The sequence below is a fragment of the Leptosomus discolor genome, chromosome 9 (genome assembly GCF_034619465.1).
Source record: "Leptosomus discolor isolate bLepDis1 chromosome 9, bLepDis1.hap2, whole genome shotgun sequence".
Taxonomy (NCBI): Eukaryota; Metazoa; Chordata; class Aves; order Leptosomiformes; family Leptosomidae; genus Leptosomus; species Leptosomus discolor.
This window is the reverse complement of record NC_141399.1, coordinates 20826787-20847237: the sequence shown is the minus strand read 5'-3', so window position 1 is coordinate 20847237 and position 20451 is coordinate 20826787. Positions and strand designations below refer to the sequence as shown.

At 40.0% G+C, this 20451-nt stretch overlaps 1 protein-coding gene across 1 annotated transcript; it reads left to right on the top strand.

The window, feature by feature from the left end:
- Positions 1-2947: 2947 nt before the first annotated feature.
- Positions 2948-18983, top strand: SHISA5 (shisa family member 5). Its single transcript, XM_086470409.1, has 4 exons — positions 2948-2957; positions 15517-15632; positions 16687-16905; positions 18864-18983. Exons 1-4 carry the CDS (start codon positions 2953-2955, stop codon positions 18941-18943), a joined length of 420 nt encoding a protein of 139 aa, XP_086326535.1. The 5' UTR covers positions 2948-2952; the 3' UTR covers positions 18944-18983.
- The last annotated feature ends 1468 nt before the right edge of the window (positions 18984-20451 follow it).

Sequence of the window (20451 nt, the reverse complement as noted above, 5' to 3'; positions counted from 1 at the left end):
GGCACGAGCCGTTGGTGGAGCGAAGACTCCCCGGCCGCCCAGCGCTGTTTGCTTGCTATCGCTTGCTTGAATTTAATAAAACTTGAATTGGATTTTAGCTAACTCTGTCCAGTCAATTATTCGGACAAGCTAACACATAACACATACCTACCACTGGACCTTCGGAGGAAGACCAGACCCTTTTACAAGATCGCTGCTTCAACAGCACTGTAATAAGTAACATATTGTGCTTTGTTCATTAAACCTGTATGGGAAGGTATGGATGGAAAATTTATGTGCCCGCAAGGCTTGATAGCCCAACCGAAGGACATTCTTGCATAAGTCAACAGGACCCGTAGCTGAGGGGGTTGAGTAGTCACATTCTTGCATAAGTCCACCCACAGGACAACGAGGAAGACCTTCAGCCTTCATCCTTACGATCACCAGGAGGCAGAGAAAGACCCCCCAGCAACAGAAGGAACATGCGCAGAGTATCGACCTGATTGCGACATCACGAATGCAGGAAATGAGACTGTATATAATGCGCTTACACGAGGCGGGAAGTTGCGAGCCGTTGGCGGAGCGCAGACTCCCCGGCCGCCCAGCGCTGCCTTTGCTCTTGTTCGCTTGCTAACATAATAAAATTCGCATTGGATTTTGACACTTTCAATTGTCCGTGTCTCCACCTATCACAAGCACTACATCCATCACTTCAGGAGGACTGCAGCCACCATTTTATCGGGCTGCTACTGCCACCCTAACAGGGCGTCAGGTTGTATTTCTGACTCTGTCAGTTTAAACCGGTGGGGGGTTTTTCTGCCTTGTTTTATATATTTTAGTAAAGAACTGTTATTCCTATTCCCCATATCTTTGCCTGAAGGCCCCTTAATTTCAAAATTATAATAATTAGGAGGGAAAGGGGTTGCATTTTCCATTTCAAGGGAGGCTCCTGCCTTCCTCAGCAGATACATGTCTTTCAAAACCAAGACATTTAGTTACTAACTATTGGGTTTTAACTTCTTTTTCAGTTTTGGGTGAGGATTTTCAGGCATATATTGGTCATCATGGCAAGGCACAACCTGCAAAATCCTGTCCCAACTTCAGCTGTGGAAATTGCATGCTGCAATACTGTTACTCTAATGCAGTCTTAAAATTTGACAAAGAACAACAATTTCGGTGTAATCTGCTTGATGGAATGTATGAGGCAACTTGAATGTGTACAGCAGGTTACAATTCTATCCTCGAATGAAAAAAATACACTGTTTAATGGTTAAAAACTTACAAAGGGACCTTTCAGCTCTATATCTGACTCTATCAGGGATCTGTGTTAATGCAAGTAACTTACCTGTAAAATGGGAACAATGAGGTGGAGGAATTGATGCATGAAGTGGTGTGTGTTTTCTTGAGCATTTGCAAATACCTTTACCCTGTTTGATTTTTCTTTGAGGATGACAAAATTAATCTCTTTGGTGTACATTACCTTTGTTAAGCATTTGGAACTTAGCCAGGTACTTGAATACGTTGTTAATTCCATTTTTGAGATGAATTCTCTTAATACAGGACCTCAGACTGAAGTGACAGAAATTACATGCAGTTTTTTTTGGACCCTGATGATTACATTTCTTCTGGTGAGAGAAGGAGTTAAGGGAATCTTAGTAGATAAGGCCTTGCTTAATGATTACCTAGATTGCTGTATAGTCCAGGGGATCGAATTAATAGATGTTGCTTAATGTTTCTGTTAGTCATTGCACAAATTAGTTGAAGCAAGAAGTCCTGTGCCCCCCTACAATAGACAGTCCCCAATAAGAATTATGAACCTGTCTTAAGAACCGGCTGAAACCGACTCTGAAGTTCGGGCAAGAGCCGAGGAGCAACTGAGTCTGCGCAAGGACAAGGGGTTACCAGCGGTGACAAAGAGGCGCTATCAGCCTTCATCTTTTCGACCCTCGACGACCACCACAAGGAGGCACTGTGCAAGCGCAGATGGGAGAAGTTTATGGAAATTACTTTTGGGACTAATTTTAATACGAAGCGGGGACAGATCATACATATGTATAGGCGTATTGGGAAATCTTATGTATTATGTAATGCTTGACTGTATAAATTTGAGACAAGTTGCCGCATTCGGGCGCGCATGACTTTGGTGGGGCTACCCCCCGTGCTGCCCAGTGCTGATTAAACATACCTACTTTACAATCTCACAGATTGTGGAGTCTGTTTTCTGCACATCACTGGCCCCAGGTAAGCCATGCAAAGTCTCACCTTTTAGAGATTCTTCGTTGTGTAATCAATACACACCAATAAAATACAAAAATAGAAATACTTATTTGTGTCTTAAGAATGTGGAGCACTCAAACTCATGTACATGTTGAAATATCTGAAGAAGTATTTCTTCTCACCTTCTTCTCAGGTGAGATCGTGCTGTTTTAGACTGTAGCGATCGCTGTCTGAGGTAGTCCATGTTCTTCTTACTGACTGGGAATTAGTGCACTTGTTCTATGCTTTTAGGTACTGACAGATTAAGTCCATGGTGGCTTAGTCAGAGAAGCTGCTTTTGTTTGAAGTATCTCCCTGCCTTTTAGGATCTTTTTCACTTGTTTTTTATCGGTATTTCTTGTGCTGTTTCAATCTCGGGCAGAATAAATTCTTTTAAGCCTATGCATCATATGGGTGACTGCAGGCGTCCTGCTGTAAAACGTTTCGGTTTGCCATAGGGTGGGAGACTACAGCGAGAGGCTTCGTTCTGGGCTACGAATGCTCGGCAGAGCTACACGGGTTTGGCTAGCGCCACCTCCAGGGCTTGCCCTCCCAGGGCTGCCGCGGGCCGCTCTGCGCACAGCGAGGCCACCGCCCGCCCCCGCGGAAGGTGCGTGGCAGCCTCCAGCCGTCGCTGCGGCGCGCCTTAAGGGGGCGGGGCGAGCGGCGTGACGGGGGCGGGGCCGGGCGGCTGGCGCGGGGCGAGCGGCGGCGAGCATGGGGTAAGCGGGCGCGGCGGGGTGGGGGGCTCGGGCCGCCGGCAGGGCGGGCTCGTCGGGCTGCTGCGGCAGGCCCCGCCCGGGGAGTGTTTCCCGCGCCGGAGCAGCCCTTGTGCGCGGCCTCGGCCGCCTTCAGCGAGCGGCGCCGCCTGGGAACGGAGAAGTGCGGCGGGTGCTCGGGGCCGCTCTCCTTCTCCGACGTCCGCGTTATGTCACCCCCCGGGCTACCTTCCCGCGTTCTGTACGCGGCAGGAAGGCAGCCTCCCTGGAGGCAGCTAGCGGTGGCGCTGCCGTGCTGTACACCGGGCCATCGATGTGAAGAGGGTAGATGGGTGTCTGGGGTCCTCGGTCTCTTTTCCCCCCATCGTCTTCCGCAAGGAAAGCGTTGATGTAACAAAGAGTTTGGAGGAGGGATGCCCCTTCGTCCCTGCTAGGCTGATGGAGCTGTTTTACCTATCTTCAGATGGTTCGAGTGCAGCAGGCGTGAGCCTCATCTTGCAGTCAGCGTTCATTCTCGGTGTATTTTTAGTTGAAAGGTAGAAAGAAACTCTGACACATCCTTGGGGCTGCCGAGCTACTGAATCTCCTGGGGTAATAAAGGTTAAATGTAAAGAATGTAATGAATGTATTTTTTCCATGCCAGCAAGCATAGTTATTAAAAAGCACAGAAAACAAATGAGCACAGTCTTTTAAAAAACAAACAAAACAGAAAACCCCTGTGCAATTGCTAAAGGAATTGTAACCAAGGCCTACAGTCCACAAAGATGCATCTGTAAATGACAGGAAATGTTTAGGAAGTAGCAGCCAAGTTGCTTTAATTGTCTTTGTTTTCAACTATAGAATGTCTAAAAAGAGAATCATTGATGTCTCACCTTGAGAAAATGGTCATTGGTGATTTCTCTTTTTTCTGTTCAGTTACATTACAGCTTTGAAAAACTAATGCGTTGTGCAAAGGCCTAGACTTAACATCAAACTTACTTTCTCGTTAAGCAGTTTTAATAGAAAGGTGGTGATTATTCACAGGAATATTAACCTTAAAGCCAGCTGTCCCTGGTTTTTCCCTGCAAGATATAACTCCACCCCCTTGCTCCATGCCAATTTCTTTTAGAAGACAAGTTTTACATTGTTTCTTGGTGTCTATGTTTATTTAATGCTTTACTGTGTGGAGAGGAGGGCTGATGTCAGTTGAGATATTTCTTTATCTCCCAACAAGATGAGCATAGACTTTGAATAGTTTGTAACAGGAGAGGCAACAAAGGGCAAGTTCCTGCGGTGCCCTGTTCTTTCTCATGATTTGCAAATACTACCATTGACACTGTCTTTCAAAAGAAGGAAGTGATGGTTTCCTGGTGTTAAGGGTCAGAAGGCATTTAGTTCCTCGTTGCATCGGGCTTATTCCTAGATCAAGTTACTCTTCTGGCACATTGCTTATAAATCCTAGCTTTTTAAAGAGAATTTCACATCTCTGAGGGCTTGTCACAAACTGCATGTGGACTTGCCGCTAGGCTGAGTGAGCTGAGCTGTCTCTTCTCCCTGCTTGGAAAACCTGCCACAATTACGTTCTAATTCTATGGGACAGTGTTAGGGGAGGGTTTGTGGTAGTATGATGTTCTTCCTTGTCTTGTCTAGCTCAGGAGTTTTTAGTTTGCTTGTGCTTTTGCCTACCCCCCCACCCCCATGTTTATTCTGAGGTCTTCTGCAGAAGTGCAAGCAAAGAACCAGTTTTTCAGCAGGTTTCTTTATATTGGTATCCTTTAATGTTGATATCTTTCAGTATTTAATATTGAGTATCAAGTGGTTTTGAGTCAGGAGTGCAAGGCAATTTGGGTGACCTTGTTAAGTGCAGTTCACAGTGCAAGCAGTTCATGTCCTATAAACGTCTTTTGGACATTTTAACAATTTGTAACAAATTACATTCTTTTGGAGTGTCTTAATAATGTACTTTCAAGTACTTGAGAGCATTTTTCTTCCCAGAAGACTGCATTTGGAAGCAAAAGTAAGCATTTTAGGAGAAGTATAAAAGTCAGGCTTAACTCAAATTTGGGCTTTTTCCATTGTTGATCAATCCTTAAAGATGATTTGAAGCTTTTAGGTCAGAGCGTAGGCATTGGTTTCATATGACTAAACTTGTTAAATCTGCTACTATTTTTTATTCCTTACATGTGAGATGACCATACACAATTTCTACAATTTCTGCTGCTAATGTGAATGCATTGTGGCAAGGATTTACTACTGGAAGCTGTTTCACTGTTTTTTCCTTTTAATTTGATTACTGAATTTTCCTCTGCTGTGCTCTGGTTTCGAAGGTGGAATGTGAGTAGTAGAATCATAGAACAGTTTCGGTTGGAAGAGACCTTCAAGATCATCGAGTCCAACCTTTGTCCTAGCAGTAAGGTTAATTTAGTTGGTTTTCCTCTTTCATTCTGCAGTATGAAGTATTCTTGCTTTAAGAAGCTGTGCCAAAAGTGGAGCACTAATTTACTGGAACTGCAGTTGTTGTAATTTGCATTGGTAAGGTGGTTATTTAACCTTGGTATGCCAGTTTGCCAATAGTGACCCTTACTGGAAAAGGAAGTTAGATGATTCACGTTCACAATTCAACCAATTGTGAAGTATTTGAGCATTTAAGGAGGTGGAGCAAGTCAGAACATCTGTATCAGAGTTATAGAAGAAAATAATGTAGTTGGGGCCGCTGATACCAGTCTTTCTAAATGGACACAAAAACCTCAAATTGTCTTTATACACAGCTAATTTGACTCTGTTTCTGAATTAATTCCTGCCTTGAAGTTACAGCAGATTGTGTAACAGCTACAGTAATGCTTGAGAAAAGGCTGTTCATCCTTATATGATGAGAAAAGAGAGGCAGAATTGACAGTCTCACTGGGAAGCCTCAGCTGGCAGAGCAGAACAGCCTTGTTAACAAGACTGGGGATGTGCTCATTTGGGTTTTGTCATGGGCTGATCAATGTGTTGTCTTGTGATTTCATTCTGCTTCTGTGAAATGGAGAAAATCTATGTCATTCTGCCTGCCTTTGATTGAAATGCAGCATCTGCAATAGTTGCAATGCACATAAGTTGACAAAACCAGTAAATTTCTAACTGTGGAAGATGTGATTATCCTAATTTGCTGTCTCTCAATTTAGGTGTTTTTAAGCATGTTTTTTCTCTATAGACAAGTTAAAAAATACTGTGGTATTGAACTATAGCCCATTTCTCCTCCTCCTCCCCTATTACTATCAGGGACTTCAGTTTACACTTTACAGTGTGTTTGTATGCTCCAGCACCTAATAGGTTGCCACTTACAAGAAAATAAATTATGAAGATTATTCATTGGAAAGGAACTTCTGGAAATGTGAGCAGTCTCATTCTTTTCCAGTACCGGTCCTTAATATGTTCTTTAATAAATGAGTTAAACTGTGTACAGAGCCTGTTCTGTAAGGCTTGCATTCAGATCCAGGCTAATCTCACCAAGGAATGTAAGCTTCTTGTCTAGAAACAATTGAGATTTGGAGCTACTTAAAAAATTGTTCTATACCTTTTACTAGCCTGAAAAGTAGATATAAGCTTGCACAATTTGTAATTGCAACTTGCATTATAGAGCCTTTGGTTTTGTGTTTGCTGTATTCTTGGTGAAGAAGCTACTTAAAGCTGACCAAGCAGTTGTGAGTTGCCATTAATGATTTCTCAGCTGCCTGCTTCAGGCAGTGGGCTTAATGCTTGTGCAGGTTCATTTAATCTGAAACCAAGATGGAAGGAGAGATTGAAAAATGCTGTCTTGGCTCAAGAGGCAGATGTGCATGGTTGGGTTAACGTGCTCTTCTAACTATGGAAGGCTTTTTCACCTCAAAAAAATGAGACAATCTGGCCTAAACATGCAAAGACACAGTAAGATTAACCACTTGGATTACGTTCAGAAGTTATTTTTCTGTCAGTGTGTACTTCATTGAATGTATGTACTTACTAGGGTAGAGCATTCCCTCTTCTAACTCTGTGGGCTTTGCTGTGCTTCTGCACAGTGTAACTCTGAAAACAGTGAATTCTTAACATACATGTTGACTCTGGAGAGCGTTTTGTCAAAGCAGCCACAGGCAGGGTAACCCTCAGAGAAGGGTCCTATAGCCCAAGAAACAGGATCTTTCCTTGAAAAGATGGTTAAAAGGCCATGATTGTTATTTAGTAGTGTCTATGAAAGTTGGAGCATGTGTGTTCTAAAGCTACCTCCAACTCTGCCTTTTCATGTGCTTCAATAAAATAGCCATGGCCTGAGGTGTAGCCAGATGCAATAGATTTATGTTGCAGATGTATTATGGTAGGAGGAGAACATACGTACTGTTACAGGAGGAGGAGAATGTCCTTAAACTGGCTAGCCTTTTAAAATTGCAGTTGTAGGGTCTTCTGTGAAATGAACAAATTAGCTGGATTTCAGGAAATTAGCAATTGTGCAAAGATTGGTCTTTTGACAAAGCCTATTTTTATTAAAAACATTTTATACCATTTATTTTTAATGTGATGTTCCTCCCTGTGTTTACTAGCATGATCTCTGCTTCCCCATTCCACTGAGAGGTAAACTGAAAAACTTTGGGGTTTTTAGGTTGTGGAAGGAACCAGTCATCAAAGTCACTTTTGTGACTTTTTTTCATGAAGGTCTTGTTAATGATGAATACTTACAAAAGCAGACGTAGTGGTCAGCCAGATGTGACCTCTGGTGCAAAGGCCTGTTCTGATTTGTGCAGTGTTAGATTTTCCTTGATGATCCTCAGTGTGCTGGATGGGTAATACTTCTCCCGAAGAGAGGGAGAGTGAGGGAGGCAGCATGTTGGTTCATTGGAGTATAAGATAATTTACCTAATTTAAACTTTGCTCCTGCCTGAACACAGTGTTTCTAACTTTTATATGGATATATGTGATGACATATAGTAATGTGAGTAAAGAAAAAGGTGTGTTTCATACAAGAGTTTGGTTATATATATATGGTAATCAAAGCTGGTGGGTATAAGCTAGTCTAAACTTCCTTTGATTGCAATTTCAGTGGGTTTGATAAGTCTAGCCCTGGGTTGCAATTTGCCAGAAATCTTTTTTTTTTTTTTTTTAATTTTGTTTAAAACTTTAATTCTTTAGCCAAGTTAGTTTGTAATCAGTTGCTTAAATCTGCTTTCTAGAATTAGTATGGTATTGGCAGTAGCAAATTCATAGTATTGCAGTTGTTGTTTATGTGGGGAAAATTTTCCATGGTACTTAATTATTTTTTTCCAGTTAAAGTTGTCCTATTAATTCAGTTAACCATTTCAGAAAAATGCCTTTATGTTGGTCCCAAATTTTAATTAGGGTGTGGGCTAACATCACTGTGTTGTTGAACTGAGATCGTAACAGTAGGAGGGGAACTGACTCGCTTTGTTTGCCTTAAATATCTGTGCCTGTAATCAATCTACATTCTCGTTTTGCCACTAAAGTAGCATTTTCAATTTATTTATCGTCTGTGGAAGCAAATGCCTTACATTGTGTTTAAGGACGTTTTTATGCTGAGGATCCAATGGACTTGTCTGAAATTGTCTTGTGACCTGCATGAAGCTGCAGTGTTAATTCTCGCACTGTTGATGCAAGACTTCAGTCCCTCTGAATGCAGCTCTGACTTTTCCCCTTGTTATGTGCATATTTTTAATGTACTAGTTACCTATAGCAATTATTCTCAACTGTCTACAAAGCGTACAATAGTAGATTTGCTGGAAAAAATTATTTTTAGTATGCATTACAAAGGGATTTATGTAGATAGACATATTTAGTATAAGTGAACTGTTTATAGACCAGGAATAGATGCTTGTACACATCTATAATAACCTGTTGGATCCGGATGGCTGAGTAAAACCACAAACTCCAGAAGTTCCCTCCCTGCGGCTTTCTCATATAGACTGTTTAAGAACTTCTTGTGCTAAACCTGTTACATGTTACTTGAAAAAATTGAGAAGTTAGTGTCTTTTAAAAAAGTAGTAATTAGCTTTACTTCTACTGGGTCTTTGTGTATGAAATCAAAGTTTATTATTTTGCACTTAAAGTAACCCACATCAGCTTCCTATTTCAACAAATAGAAAAAAGACCCATTTAGTATGTACTTAGCGAACTTTTTCTCAAAAGGCCCTTGCATTCTCTTTTTCTATAGCACTTTTGCAGTTGCAGGACTTCTTGGCTTACCATGGCATTGTTTTTGCTTTAGTGTTGGTTCTCATGCCAGATCTGGCTTGGCTGATGCTAAGGGTCACTGGGCTCTGCTCAGCTGCTGACTCTAGGGGATGTAGCTCGGGGTTGTTTAGGCTGCAGGCAAGCAGAGGTGTCGCAGGGGTTGTTTCAGGGGGCTCCTGCTTTGAACTTTACATCTTTTTGGGGGTATCCAGAAAGAACTATGGAAAGTAGTGACAAGTTTTAGTGGCAGTTAATCTGTGTCCGTGCTAGAGCAGTTGAGTGATGATTTGAGCTGGTACCACACCAATAAGTTAGCCAAAATTAGATTAAACCATTTTCTTCATGTTAAGGAACGGTACGTAGGCAGGACTCTAGGAGGGACGCTCTCAAGTGCTAACTTGAGTTAACATTTGTCTGAAAGAGACAGGCAGGCATCACAGTTCCAGTCCACACTTCGTTGTGTAGCTTATAAAATGACTTAGCAGTTACTCAAACCTGCCAGTCTGATGAAACTATCAAGATTTCATAATTTTGAAACCATGCTATTCAGTCTGAGTCTTAAGCTGCCTGTTGCCCACCGCAGGAATCACTGGGCCCTTGTTTCTTGAGCATGTAGAGATCATGTTTCAGGGAGGTGGCCCCTGAGTAAAATGGCTGGAGCAGTCCATGGCTGGCAGCAGAAATTAGTGTGATTGTACCTGGACTATGAGGGTTAATTCTATGGTGAATATTTTGGTTGTCCACATATGCTGAAGCTCCTGTAGCCCAAAACCCAGCTGTGCTAAAATAGGCTGGTTGGTCTGTCGAGGGTTAAAGTCATGCTAATGTGTTTCTGTATTAACCTCACAGGAGTTTGCTTTCTGTGTAATAGTACATGTCTTTTTTGAGTCTCTAGCAAAGTGGTTCTTACGTTTTCAGTCTTCATCCTAAAATATTAAACTGAGGAACTGTGTTGTTTGTGAAGTTGTAAAAACTGATCTCTCTGAAAGACTCTTGGGAAGTCATACTGCTTTTGGGGTTTTTTTGTGTTGTTTTTTTTTTTTAAGTTTATCCTTTATTTTCCAGCTAAGCTTTAGAGGCGGTATGTGGCATTGTATGTCTGTGACTAAAATGTTGGACTTAAGAAAGCACCTCAGTCTGGGGAGTTGTTTGGTCATGCTGTATACCTGAGTCAAGGCAAGTCTGGACATTTGCCATTCTGCCATATTTCTGGGAACTGTATCCTCTTCTGGAGCAGTAAAGGATGATGTGTGTATACTCAATTTTTTTAGACTTTTAGGAATGGCCTAAATTATCTTTTGAAGTCTTTCCAGATCACCCTGTGTTACAGCCGTAACTCAGTATTTGTAAATGTTTGTTTTTAAAAGCAGCCATACTTTTGAAAAAGGACCCTGTGAACATGTGTCTTATAGCATGGAAGAAATCTTGAAATAGATTAAAACTTGCAAAATAAATAGGCTGCTCAAACTAATTCTTCAGAACTATGTGGTCTTGTTGATGTTCATTTGGATTTTTTTTTCTTTTCAAAGACAAAATTTGTAGTGTGTCCAATTGTCATGAATGCACAGATCTGCAAAAATTTTCTTTACAGCTGGGCTTAAAAATTGTCACCAAGTCAAGCAATTCAAACTATTAAGGAGGTTTAAAAATACGTTGCTGGAATTGAAACTTGGATATTTTAAAAGGCCTTATATACATCAAAGCATTTAACTTTTTTTTTTTTTTCCACTTGACAGTGTTTAAGATTGAGATCTCTGATATGAACAAAAACTGCCTTGAGAATTAACTTCTACAAATAGTACTATTTAGATCCTGGGTTTGAGTCTCCCGTTTTAATATGCCCATTGCATCTCATTCAGTACCAAAAGGGGTGAAACGCACTAATCATGTAACTCCCTTTCTGTGAACTGGTACGTATTCTGAATAATTAGACAACTTTAAAGGTGAGGTGAATCTGCAAGGTATGCTCATTGCACATACAATTTAGTGCTTTCCAAAGGTGAGAGAATAGGGGTAGAAGTGGATTAGGGCAAGGAAGGAGGGAGGTGGTGGTAGGAAGGAGCAGGAAGTTGTCTCTTCATATTTACTTTCCCATGGATTTTATGAGAAGTTGCAGTTTGTCGTTGCTACAGTAAAACGGCTGTTACGTTTGGTTTTGTTTTCTGTTAAATTATTGGCAAAAGTTAGCTTTTTACGTGAAGAGAAAGAAGCAGGAAATGGCAGTGAATGAGCTCAAGCTGTTTATAACAGTATGTGCTTTATTTAGAGACTATGATATATATAATGTGTGAGTCTGGAAACCCATGTTCAAACTGTGATGCCCGCAGAATATTCTGTGGCCACCCTGATGTCTGCACTCTAATGTTTGTTTGCAGAATGCAGGGTGTAAAGTGTCTTTTTTGGGTTAATGTTTGCTTATTATTTTTTTCTGCTTGATTAACCATTCAGTGGAAGAATCTTTAAGCTACAATCCCTCATGTCTGTTCTTTTCCTTTAGGTATAATGCTAACAGTTGGTAATTAAATTATCATTTAATGTGACTGTATTTTTTTCCAAGTATTTTCAGAGTCCCTTTAGACAGATTCATCAAGGAAAGGCAATTAAATGAAGCAATAGTTTCGTTTAAGAAAGGAGTATAGGCTTTCTGGAATTAGCATACTGCAAGAGAGTCTTTATGCAGTATCTGGAATATCTTATCTTGGTTAGAGATATCTAGCTTAGACGATTCACTGAGTATGCTGAGCACCCTCTGGCCTCACTTGAGTAACGTCTTCTATTACTGGTAGCCTTCCAGTAGTTTTGCTAGTGGGATATTACTAAATGTTCAGGAAGAAGTGCTCGGGTATTACTCTTTGGGCAGTAAGAGGACAGACATTATTACAGTAACATAGTGCTTAACCATTCAATTATTCCGAAAGAGTATTGCTAGTTTTAATTATCAATAGAAATTGTTAGGAAAAAAAAATTTTTTAAGAGCTCCGCTGTTGAAAGGGAGTGTTGATACAGCAAGTTGCAAGCTGATAGCACATACTGTTTTGTTTTCCCTAAGTGTCACGCTGCCTTTTGCTGTTTCAGGACATTACTCTGCATGAGCCCAAGCACTGGCAGGAAAATTATGCTTCTGCTGTAAAGTAGGTGATAAAAATGTCTACAGTAATCCAGTTGTGTATACTCCTTGCAAAACTCTGGGAAGAACTAGCTCCAGTCTGTTTCATTTGCTGGGCTGTTTTTGAAGGCTTATGACTTTGGTTTGTAGTAATTACACAGTATTTCAGTGAGTAGAACTGAATCACAGTGTTCGCACACACAGACACAGAACTGCACTCTAAAGTCTGTACACCTGACGCACCTGTACTTTAAATATGTGTCTCCATTTAGCTCTTTAAAAGATATATGCAAAAAGTCGTTGTGCCATGGTCGTGTCATTTTAGCAAAGACACAGGCAAATGATGAAAATGCACAGGATGTCTCTAACAACTTGGTGAAAATAAGGTTATGATAGGTTATTTTCCCTGAGCTTTGCTTTTGTCATTTTCCTTATTAGAGATAGTAAATATTCAATGAGGTATGTGCTTCAGTGAGCAGAAAACTTTATTACGAATAAGCAAATGGAGCCTGTGCTTCAAACTGACCAATGTTCATCTGTTGGTGGCCAGCTTGGCTGCAGATGGGCATGTGCTATTTTTTCTCTTGTCATATCAGAACTGAATTTGGTTGTGAAAGATGAGGACTCTGCCAGTTTCCTGCTGTGCTCGTTTGTTTATGATGAGTGGACATTTCTGCACATTGTCCGTTTTCTCCATTTCTTAGGTTTGTTCAATTTTGCCCAGCCATGCTAAAGATCAAAGAGATTGTCTGTAGAAGTGAAGAATTTTAGTTTTCTTCATCAGACCTATTCTCTTTCCTTGAGACAAGAATTTCTTTCCTTGGTGTAGCTCAGTTGCAAAAAAATTTTTTCCATCTTTACTGGGGAAAAAGCTGGGGAAGGACCTAGAAGACTCTTTTCCTTTGTTGTCTCTGCTGACGTTGCTTGGTAATAATTGTGTGTAATGGAAATGTTAAGTTCCCTAGTGAGAGAGCTTTCTCAGGGTTGGTACAAAAGTGGTAACAAGAGCGAGGAAAATGCTGTTGACACTCCACAAGTAGTAGTAATTGTAGTCAACATGTGTTGTTATGCGGTTTGTACAGGTGTCCAATGCTGTTTCTTGTGAATATTTTGATTGAGATAATTAAATCTAAGGAATGATCCATTGTTCACACTTCACTTATTCTTCTCCAAATGATTATATGAATTTGTATAATGAGTATCTAGTAAGGACTCTGTATAATTAATCTAAATTCCACAGGTCACTCATAGATCTAAACCATTTCCACATACACGAGTATTCAGCTTGTGTTTTCAGACTATGATTGCTGTTGGGCTCATGGACAGGAGGCAGCCTGTGTTTCAGGATGAGGTATCATTGTGCACGTTTATCTCTCTTCCACCCCCCACCCCCCTTGAAATTGCATTTATGTCTTCCTTTTTATATCAGGCTTGAAAGAAGTGGGATTTTTGGATGGAGATGAGCTGGCTGTGAACTTACTGTGTTGAAGTGAAGCTAATGCTTGTGAGGATGGGGGGAGGACTTCAAAGTGGCATGGTTAGGAATACATTTGCATATGCAAGTCAGCATATGAAAAACATTCTGTAAAGATGCAAATAAATGTGACAAAGCATGCACACATCTTTACATTTTGCAGCTGTGTTGCAATCATCTGTGTGCTTTCCTGGCTGTGCTTCTGACGTGGCTTCTGTGACTTCAGGAGGCAGAGCAGTTCCTGCTTCTTTTTTTAACATGTAAATGCTGTGACCATTAGTATTAGATTTAGTACTTGAGGGGTAAATCTGTAGTGTTATATTCACGAAGTCAGTGCAGAATTTAGATACAGTTACATAAAATAGTTGCTCAGATTCTTGAAAGAGATTTGACCCAAGCTTTTTCTTCTAGCTGTTGCAGAATAAAATTGATAGAACCTTTCTTAGGGGGGGAAAAATGCATTTTAAATTGAACCTGTTTTATTTATCAATGCTTATATTCAATGTCCATCTTACTGAGGGTTAAGTTGCTCTAGAAGACTGAGGTGAAGTCTTCCAAATTCGGGCTAGTGATAGAGCACTTTGCGTTTTCTGATGTCATTGATTTAACCTTCCAGTGTCGTTGATACTGAAAACCAATTTTCACAGTTGATGGCTGTTTGGTAGCTAAGTGAAAATTGCTGGAGGTTCTGGAGATGTGTAATTTTGTTTAAAGCTGTTAACAGGAGCTGAGCAGGAAAAAAACTAGAAAGTACTGTAGCCAAAATCTCTACAAGGAAGCAAAACCAGGATGGATATAAAAACATCTCTGTACTCGTTATTTTAGAGCTTGTTGTTCATTAAAACTGACTTCCTGCTATTGTTCCAAAACTGACGTGTAGTGCGTTTTATAAGAAACAAAAATGCTGGAGACTTTGGCTTCTAGGGAAGAAGGGCTTTATTGATTTCAGATTGTAGGAAACAAGTAATGTAAATTAACACCTAAAAGGGAATTGTCATTGGGCATTTAATGCTTTGCAGAGTTCTTATTCTTTCCTATGTGGTAAACAGAACTCATAAACAGTTGTCTTTGGAAACTTTACATCTGCCTTCATTATTTGATACTCATTACAGAGTTTTAAAATGATGTAATCTTTGGCCTATCGGCCCTAGGTTTTGGTGGTTTAGGCAATGTTTCTGTCTCCTATAATGTAGCATAACATACTCATTGTTGCAGTAAAGGTGGCAGAATTTCAGATCTTTCAAAAACCGTATGAAACTTGCCTTCTCAAACAACTGTTTACAAATGCCAAGGAACCTGCCAAGAATCTACAGCGTGAAGAGGTCTGTTCAGTACCAAGTACAAAGATTGTCCCGGGATTGGGCCTGGGAGGTCTTACAGATGTACAAAGAACTCGCTTTCACCCCAAAGTCTGGGGTGTTTCATTTCAGGCATGCATACCTGTGTGTTCAGAGCAGTCAAGTAATGCTTGGAAAATTAAGTCATCAAACTGTAGTGATTATGAAACCTTATCCCTGTAACCTTTTGGAATACATAAAGGGATACACAGTTGCACTAAAAGAACAGGAATCGGAGTCACACTAAAATGAGAGGGACCAAAGACTCGCGCTGGGCCCTTTTAATGTAGAGGGGAACACGTTCCTTGATAGGGGCTGGTCAGCTTCCACTGATTTAGCAAACCTGACCTCAGGTAGCACCGCGTTTGACAGTTGTTTATTATTCAAATGCATGAAGTAGTAAGAGTAACAAATTGGAGGAAAACCAATGTGAAAATACTCTTACTGCTCCTGGTGGTATCTTTTTTGCAGTTTTGGAACCCTTGTTGCGATTGGAGTTACTGTTTGTGCAGTGATTATAATTACTATTATTCTGTGCCTCACCTGTTCATGTTGCTGTTTGTATAAAGCATGTCGAAGACCACAGCGTAAGTACGCGTCTATTTATTTTCTTTTTCACATCTTTGAACAAGACTTTCTCCCCCACCCCCAGAAAATTGTGTTCCTATAAAAGGTGAAAATAATCTTGCCTTACTTCTGCTACAGAAGTTGCAATACCTAAACATTAAAAATAAGCATTTCAGCTAGTTCAGAATGTGAAGTTGCAGAGAGATGTTTTGGAATATTTTCTAAGCATTTTGAAGTTCTCTTTCCCCTCCCCTGCAATATGTGGGTTGGGGGCGGGGTGATGGTGTTTGTTTAGGTAAGCAGGGGATAGGATGAAATTTTAAATTTTTTCCCAGTCTCTTAAAAATATACCTGAAAAATACACCAAAGGCCCAGGACTGTAGCAGTGCAATCTTGAGCAAAGTCTATAATTGTAGCATAAAGAGAAAGGAGATCTTTGAAAGAAATTATTGCAGTTTATTAGAAAGTGTTGATACTTGCTTATTCCAATAAGAGGTATCAACCAGTGATCCAACATCATCTCCTACAGAAATTGATGGCTCAATGTGTATTTGCCTTTCTGACTTGTTTAGTGAAAGACATACTAACACATGGATGTATTAGTGTGTAGACAACATACAAAAGGAAAATCATTTGGGCAGTCATGGTAGGAAGCTCCTTACTTAGTAAAGGAGACCTTTATCACCTTAGTCCTTGAGAGTAGCTGTCATTTAAAAATGAGCAGGTTTTGCAGTCTCATACCAAATGATAGATAACCTGCTTGCAGGGTTGAGTTCCTGGTTTTCGAAGAGTCCAAGAAAAAAAATTCTTTGTTCTTTGTGGTTGAGAAACAAGGAGATAAGTTGGCTGCTATCCCAGTATGTGAAGGCTGTCGTTACCACTGAGATCAATGGAAGAATATTTAGAGGCATATATTTCTAAATCTTCAGTGGAACTTTGAAAATGAAATTATGCAGATTTTGAAGTGAGAAATTGATCTTAAGAGAGAATGTTTTTTACATTACTGTTGTGGGCTGTCCCAGGTGATCTCCGAGAATCACCAGCACTAACCATGTTCCTTTTGTTTGCTTGTAGCTGTTGTGGCCACCACTACTTCCACTACAGTGGTTCATGCTCCCTATCCCCAACAACAAGGAGTGCCACCCAGCTACCCAGTAGCCCCCTATCAAGGATATCAGCCTGTGGCTGTCCAGCCACAACCAGGAATGCCGGTAGCACCGTACCCTGCACAGTATCCTCCCCCTTACCCCATGCAGCCGTCAGGACCCCCAGCTTATCGTGAAACAGTGACAGGTAAGGCAGCACCAAGTGTTTCTTCATCTCTTAAATAGCTACAGACACAGTTGCTTTGAAGTCAATCTTTTATTTTTTTACATTTATTATTTTCCATTACTATATTAATGTAATTATAAACAAATTATGTAAAACTCAGGATGGATGCTGTAGTTCACCCATGCTGAAATTTCCCCATTACCATTTCTATGTTAAGCATTGCAAGAGGAGAGGGATCTGGAGCTGTATTGGCAAAGTTTGGTGGGATGTGGGACCAGTGGAATGTCAGTGGATCTGGTAGACTGTTTTACTAATTCAGTTGAAATTTCATATTAAGATCAAAGTCCAATTAACCTATGTATAGTATTTAGGTGTTTCTACATGCCCTTTCTAATCTAATATTTGCTAGATGTTTCAGTCTATACACAGATGGCATCTTCTAGTACTTCATCACTATGTTTGTAGAATACCGAGTCTCTGATCAACTTCACACAAGTTTGCTGATGACTAGCAGTTAGAATTGTCAGAATCTTTTTTTCTTCTGCTTTCCTTCTTTCACAGCATTGTTTTCATGCAGCTTGATTGTTGCTATTACTAATTCTCACTTCTGCTGGTAATAGCTGTTCGCTGAACAATTGGCTCCTAGCTGTTGAGAGAGGCCAAAACTAGGCTGTTAGCTGTCCTAGGATCTTCAAGCCCTCTTACAAACTACTGTCCATCCTTCTAAGTAACAAGCAAAGTATAGTCCTGAACAGTAGATAATGCCCTTAGAAACTAAGTCTTTTGTGACAACTCAAATATAAAATGGCTGTTCATGGTCTTAAGCATTTGTAAACCAGTTAGAAATTGCACATTAACAATGTTGAAATGAGTCCTGCATGTAAAGACACTGACTTGGCAGACCTGTTGACTTTTATTTTTCTGTTCTAAACTCTAAAGAAGCTCTGGGTTTTACGGGACTACCCCAAAGTGCTTTGGCTTAATCTTTATCATGTGAGATAGCAAATAATCTAGTCATTTTGCTTCTCCTACCCTCTAGTTTCTCAAACTGTTGCTGGTTGGTGAGTTCTTTTTTTTTTTTTTTTTTTTTTTTTTCTGGGAAAATATTGAAGCACTTTCCATGTTGCCCATTGAGAATGCCTCAATGTCAGAGCTCTTTCCTTTATTTTTCATGTCTATTAACCAAGGGGCAGTCTCTTAATTAGGTCACATGCAAAGGAGAGAATACCTGCTCTGTCACACAGGAGTCAAACCTACTCGCTTTACAAGATCAGCAAAAGATAACCGCACCTGTATGTTCCACGGATCTGATCAGGTGCTGCGTTATTTGAACTAACCTGTGCTATTTGACAGACCTGAAAATGAAGATGCCACTTGAGCAGCTTGTCTCAGAATACAAGAAAATAAGGATATCGTCTGAATGAATAGGCATCTAGTATATAAATCAAACTCTTTAATGTGCTCAGTAGTGGTGGGATACTTTTTTCCCTTTTATTTTAGTTTTTTAATTAACTCCATGACACTTACCAAGAAAGCATCTTCCCTGAAGGAATCTTCAGATGCTTTCTCTAGTCCTTTTTCTTTTGCCCAGTTGTTTTCACTTCTCAGCATACTATCAGGTATATCCTGTTGTTTGTGCATCTGTGACTTCCACTGGCTGTTTTTTTGGACCAGATCTGTTCCTTTCTTTTAGACTACGTTCTCCCCTGCAGGCTAACCATGTCCTTGTGGCTGCCAAATACACATATACACTTAAGCATAAAAAAACCCCCAACAAACCACAAGAACCAAAGGTTTTTGTGATCTTACTTTTGAAATGGGGATGCTTTATGAGTTAGCACAAACTGTTCTCAAGTCCAATTCAGTTAGATAAGTTGAAGCTGTTAACCGTGTATTCAAAACAGAAATTGCCATTATAGATGTGGAATTCAGAATGTAAATTTCACAAATCTGTTTTTTCTTGTGTTTTGCTTTTGCAGCTGGTGCTGGAGCACCTTACCCAATCAGCCAACCCCCTTACAACCCTGCTTATGTGGATCCTCAGAAACCCACTTATTGAAAAGATCTTCTACTATACTTCTGCATACAGAACTTTTTAAAGTATAGTTTGTGCTGTTTACTCCATGTAACTGTAATACATTTTTCTGGAAGACAGCAATCTTTTGTCTTAGTAAAGTGAAAGTTAATTCAGTGTCTTTTTTTTTTTTTAAATGCTTTGAGTATGAGGAAGAAGTGTTTTTCTTGCAGAAGTTGTTAACTTATACCTCAGGCAATTACAAAAAGAGATTTCATTCTATATGCAATGAGAAAAGCATGAAGAAGGAGTACTTCAGATGTAAGAACCACAATAACATTCGCTGTGCAATAATTTTGAAAGGAATGGTCTAATATGAGCATTATCAAACACCCAAAGCTGTAGCAATCTTTTGCACAGTATTAAAACATAAAAACTTAATCTCTGAGAAACTACCTGATATATGTTCTGTATGTTCTGCCTGTTTTGAAGCTACTATTGTTAGGTAAGCTGCAATACAATACATTTCATTTACCATTCAAAAGGGAGTTTTCCTTTTTTGAAACACATTTGCCTTCGGTAAGGGGTAGCGAACAACACTTAATTGTCTTTGGACTAGTTGCATTTTTCTGTGCTAAATAGCATGAGTGGATAATTTCCTTGTTTCTTTCCAATTTTAAGGCTTAAAAACTGTGCCTTCATTGGGAGTTTCCTCAGGCCATTTTAATTTATAGCTAGAATTTGACAACAAAACCAAACTGTCTGCCACTTAGTAGAACAAATAGATCAAAAGCTGAAAACCTGAGAATTCTTCATAAAAATTATTGGACATTTGTTGTCCATGTGTTATTGGACAAATTTACTTAAGTCGTAAGTTGTTTATGAGTTTGGAAGAAAAATTAGCAGCTTAATCATATGTTAAGCAGAAGTACCTGCCAGTGTTCAGTCCTGCCTCATGATAGGGAAGGAATTTATTTTACAGGAGGGATGGAATGTCGGCAATAGATTGGGGTTTTTAAATGCTTAGTGTTTGTCACTGTCTGTCTCTAGTGGGAACTACAGACAGCAGGAACCTAGGAATGATAGATCTTTATAAACTCAGTCTGCATTTGACTAATAATATGCAAGGGGGATAAGAAATCCCAGCCCCCCACACAGTAGAGATTAAACCTCCCTTTTGTCTTCAACATTCCCATAAAGCTCAGCAGAGAACGAGAAGTCAGGGAAAGGAAGTGTTGGTAGGATTTGGTCACAACGAGGTAATGTATTTTCAAGAAGGTAGTGCTTGCAGTCATGAAACGTCTTGAGACACCCTCGTGACCGTTACCAGTGTTTCCAAGGCTTTTGGCTTGTATGCACCTTGTATTGATCAAACAAGTCATTATTTTTTTAGTGTCCTCTACAATTATGTCTTTTCTAACACTGAAGTACAATTTGTTATTCGTCAGTAGAGCTATCTAGTGTGTTGTATGTGTATCACTGACATAATTTTGAAATATTAATTTTGTGAAATAATTTTGACATATCTCATACATTGATTTTACTTTTTTAGA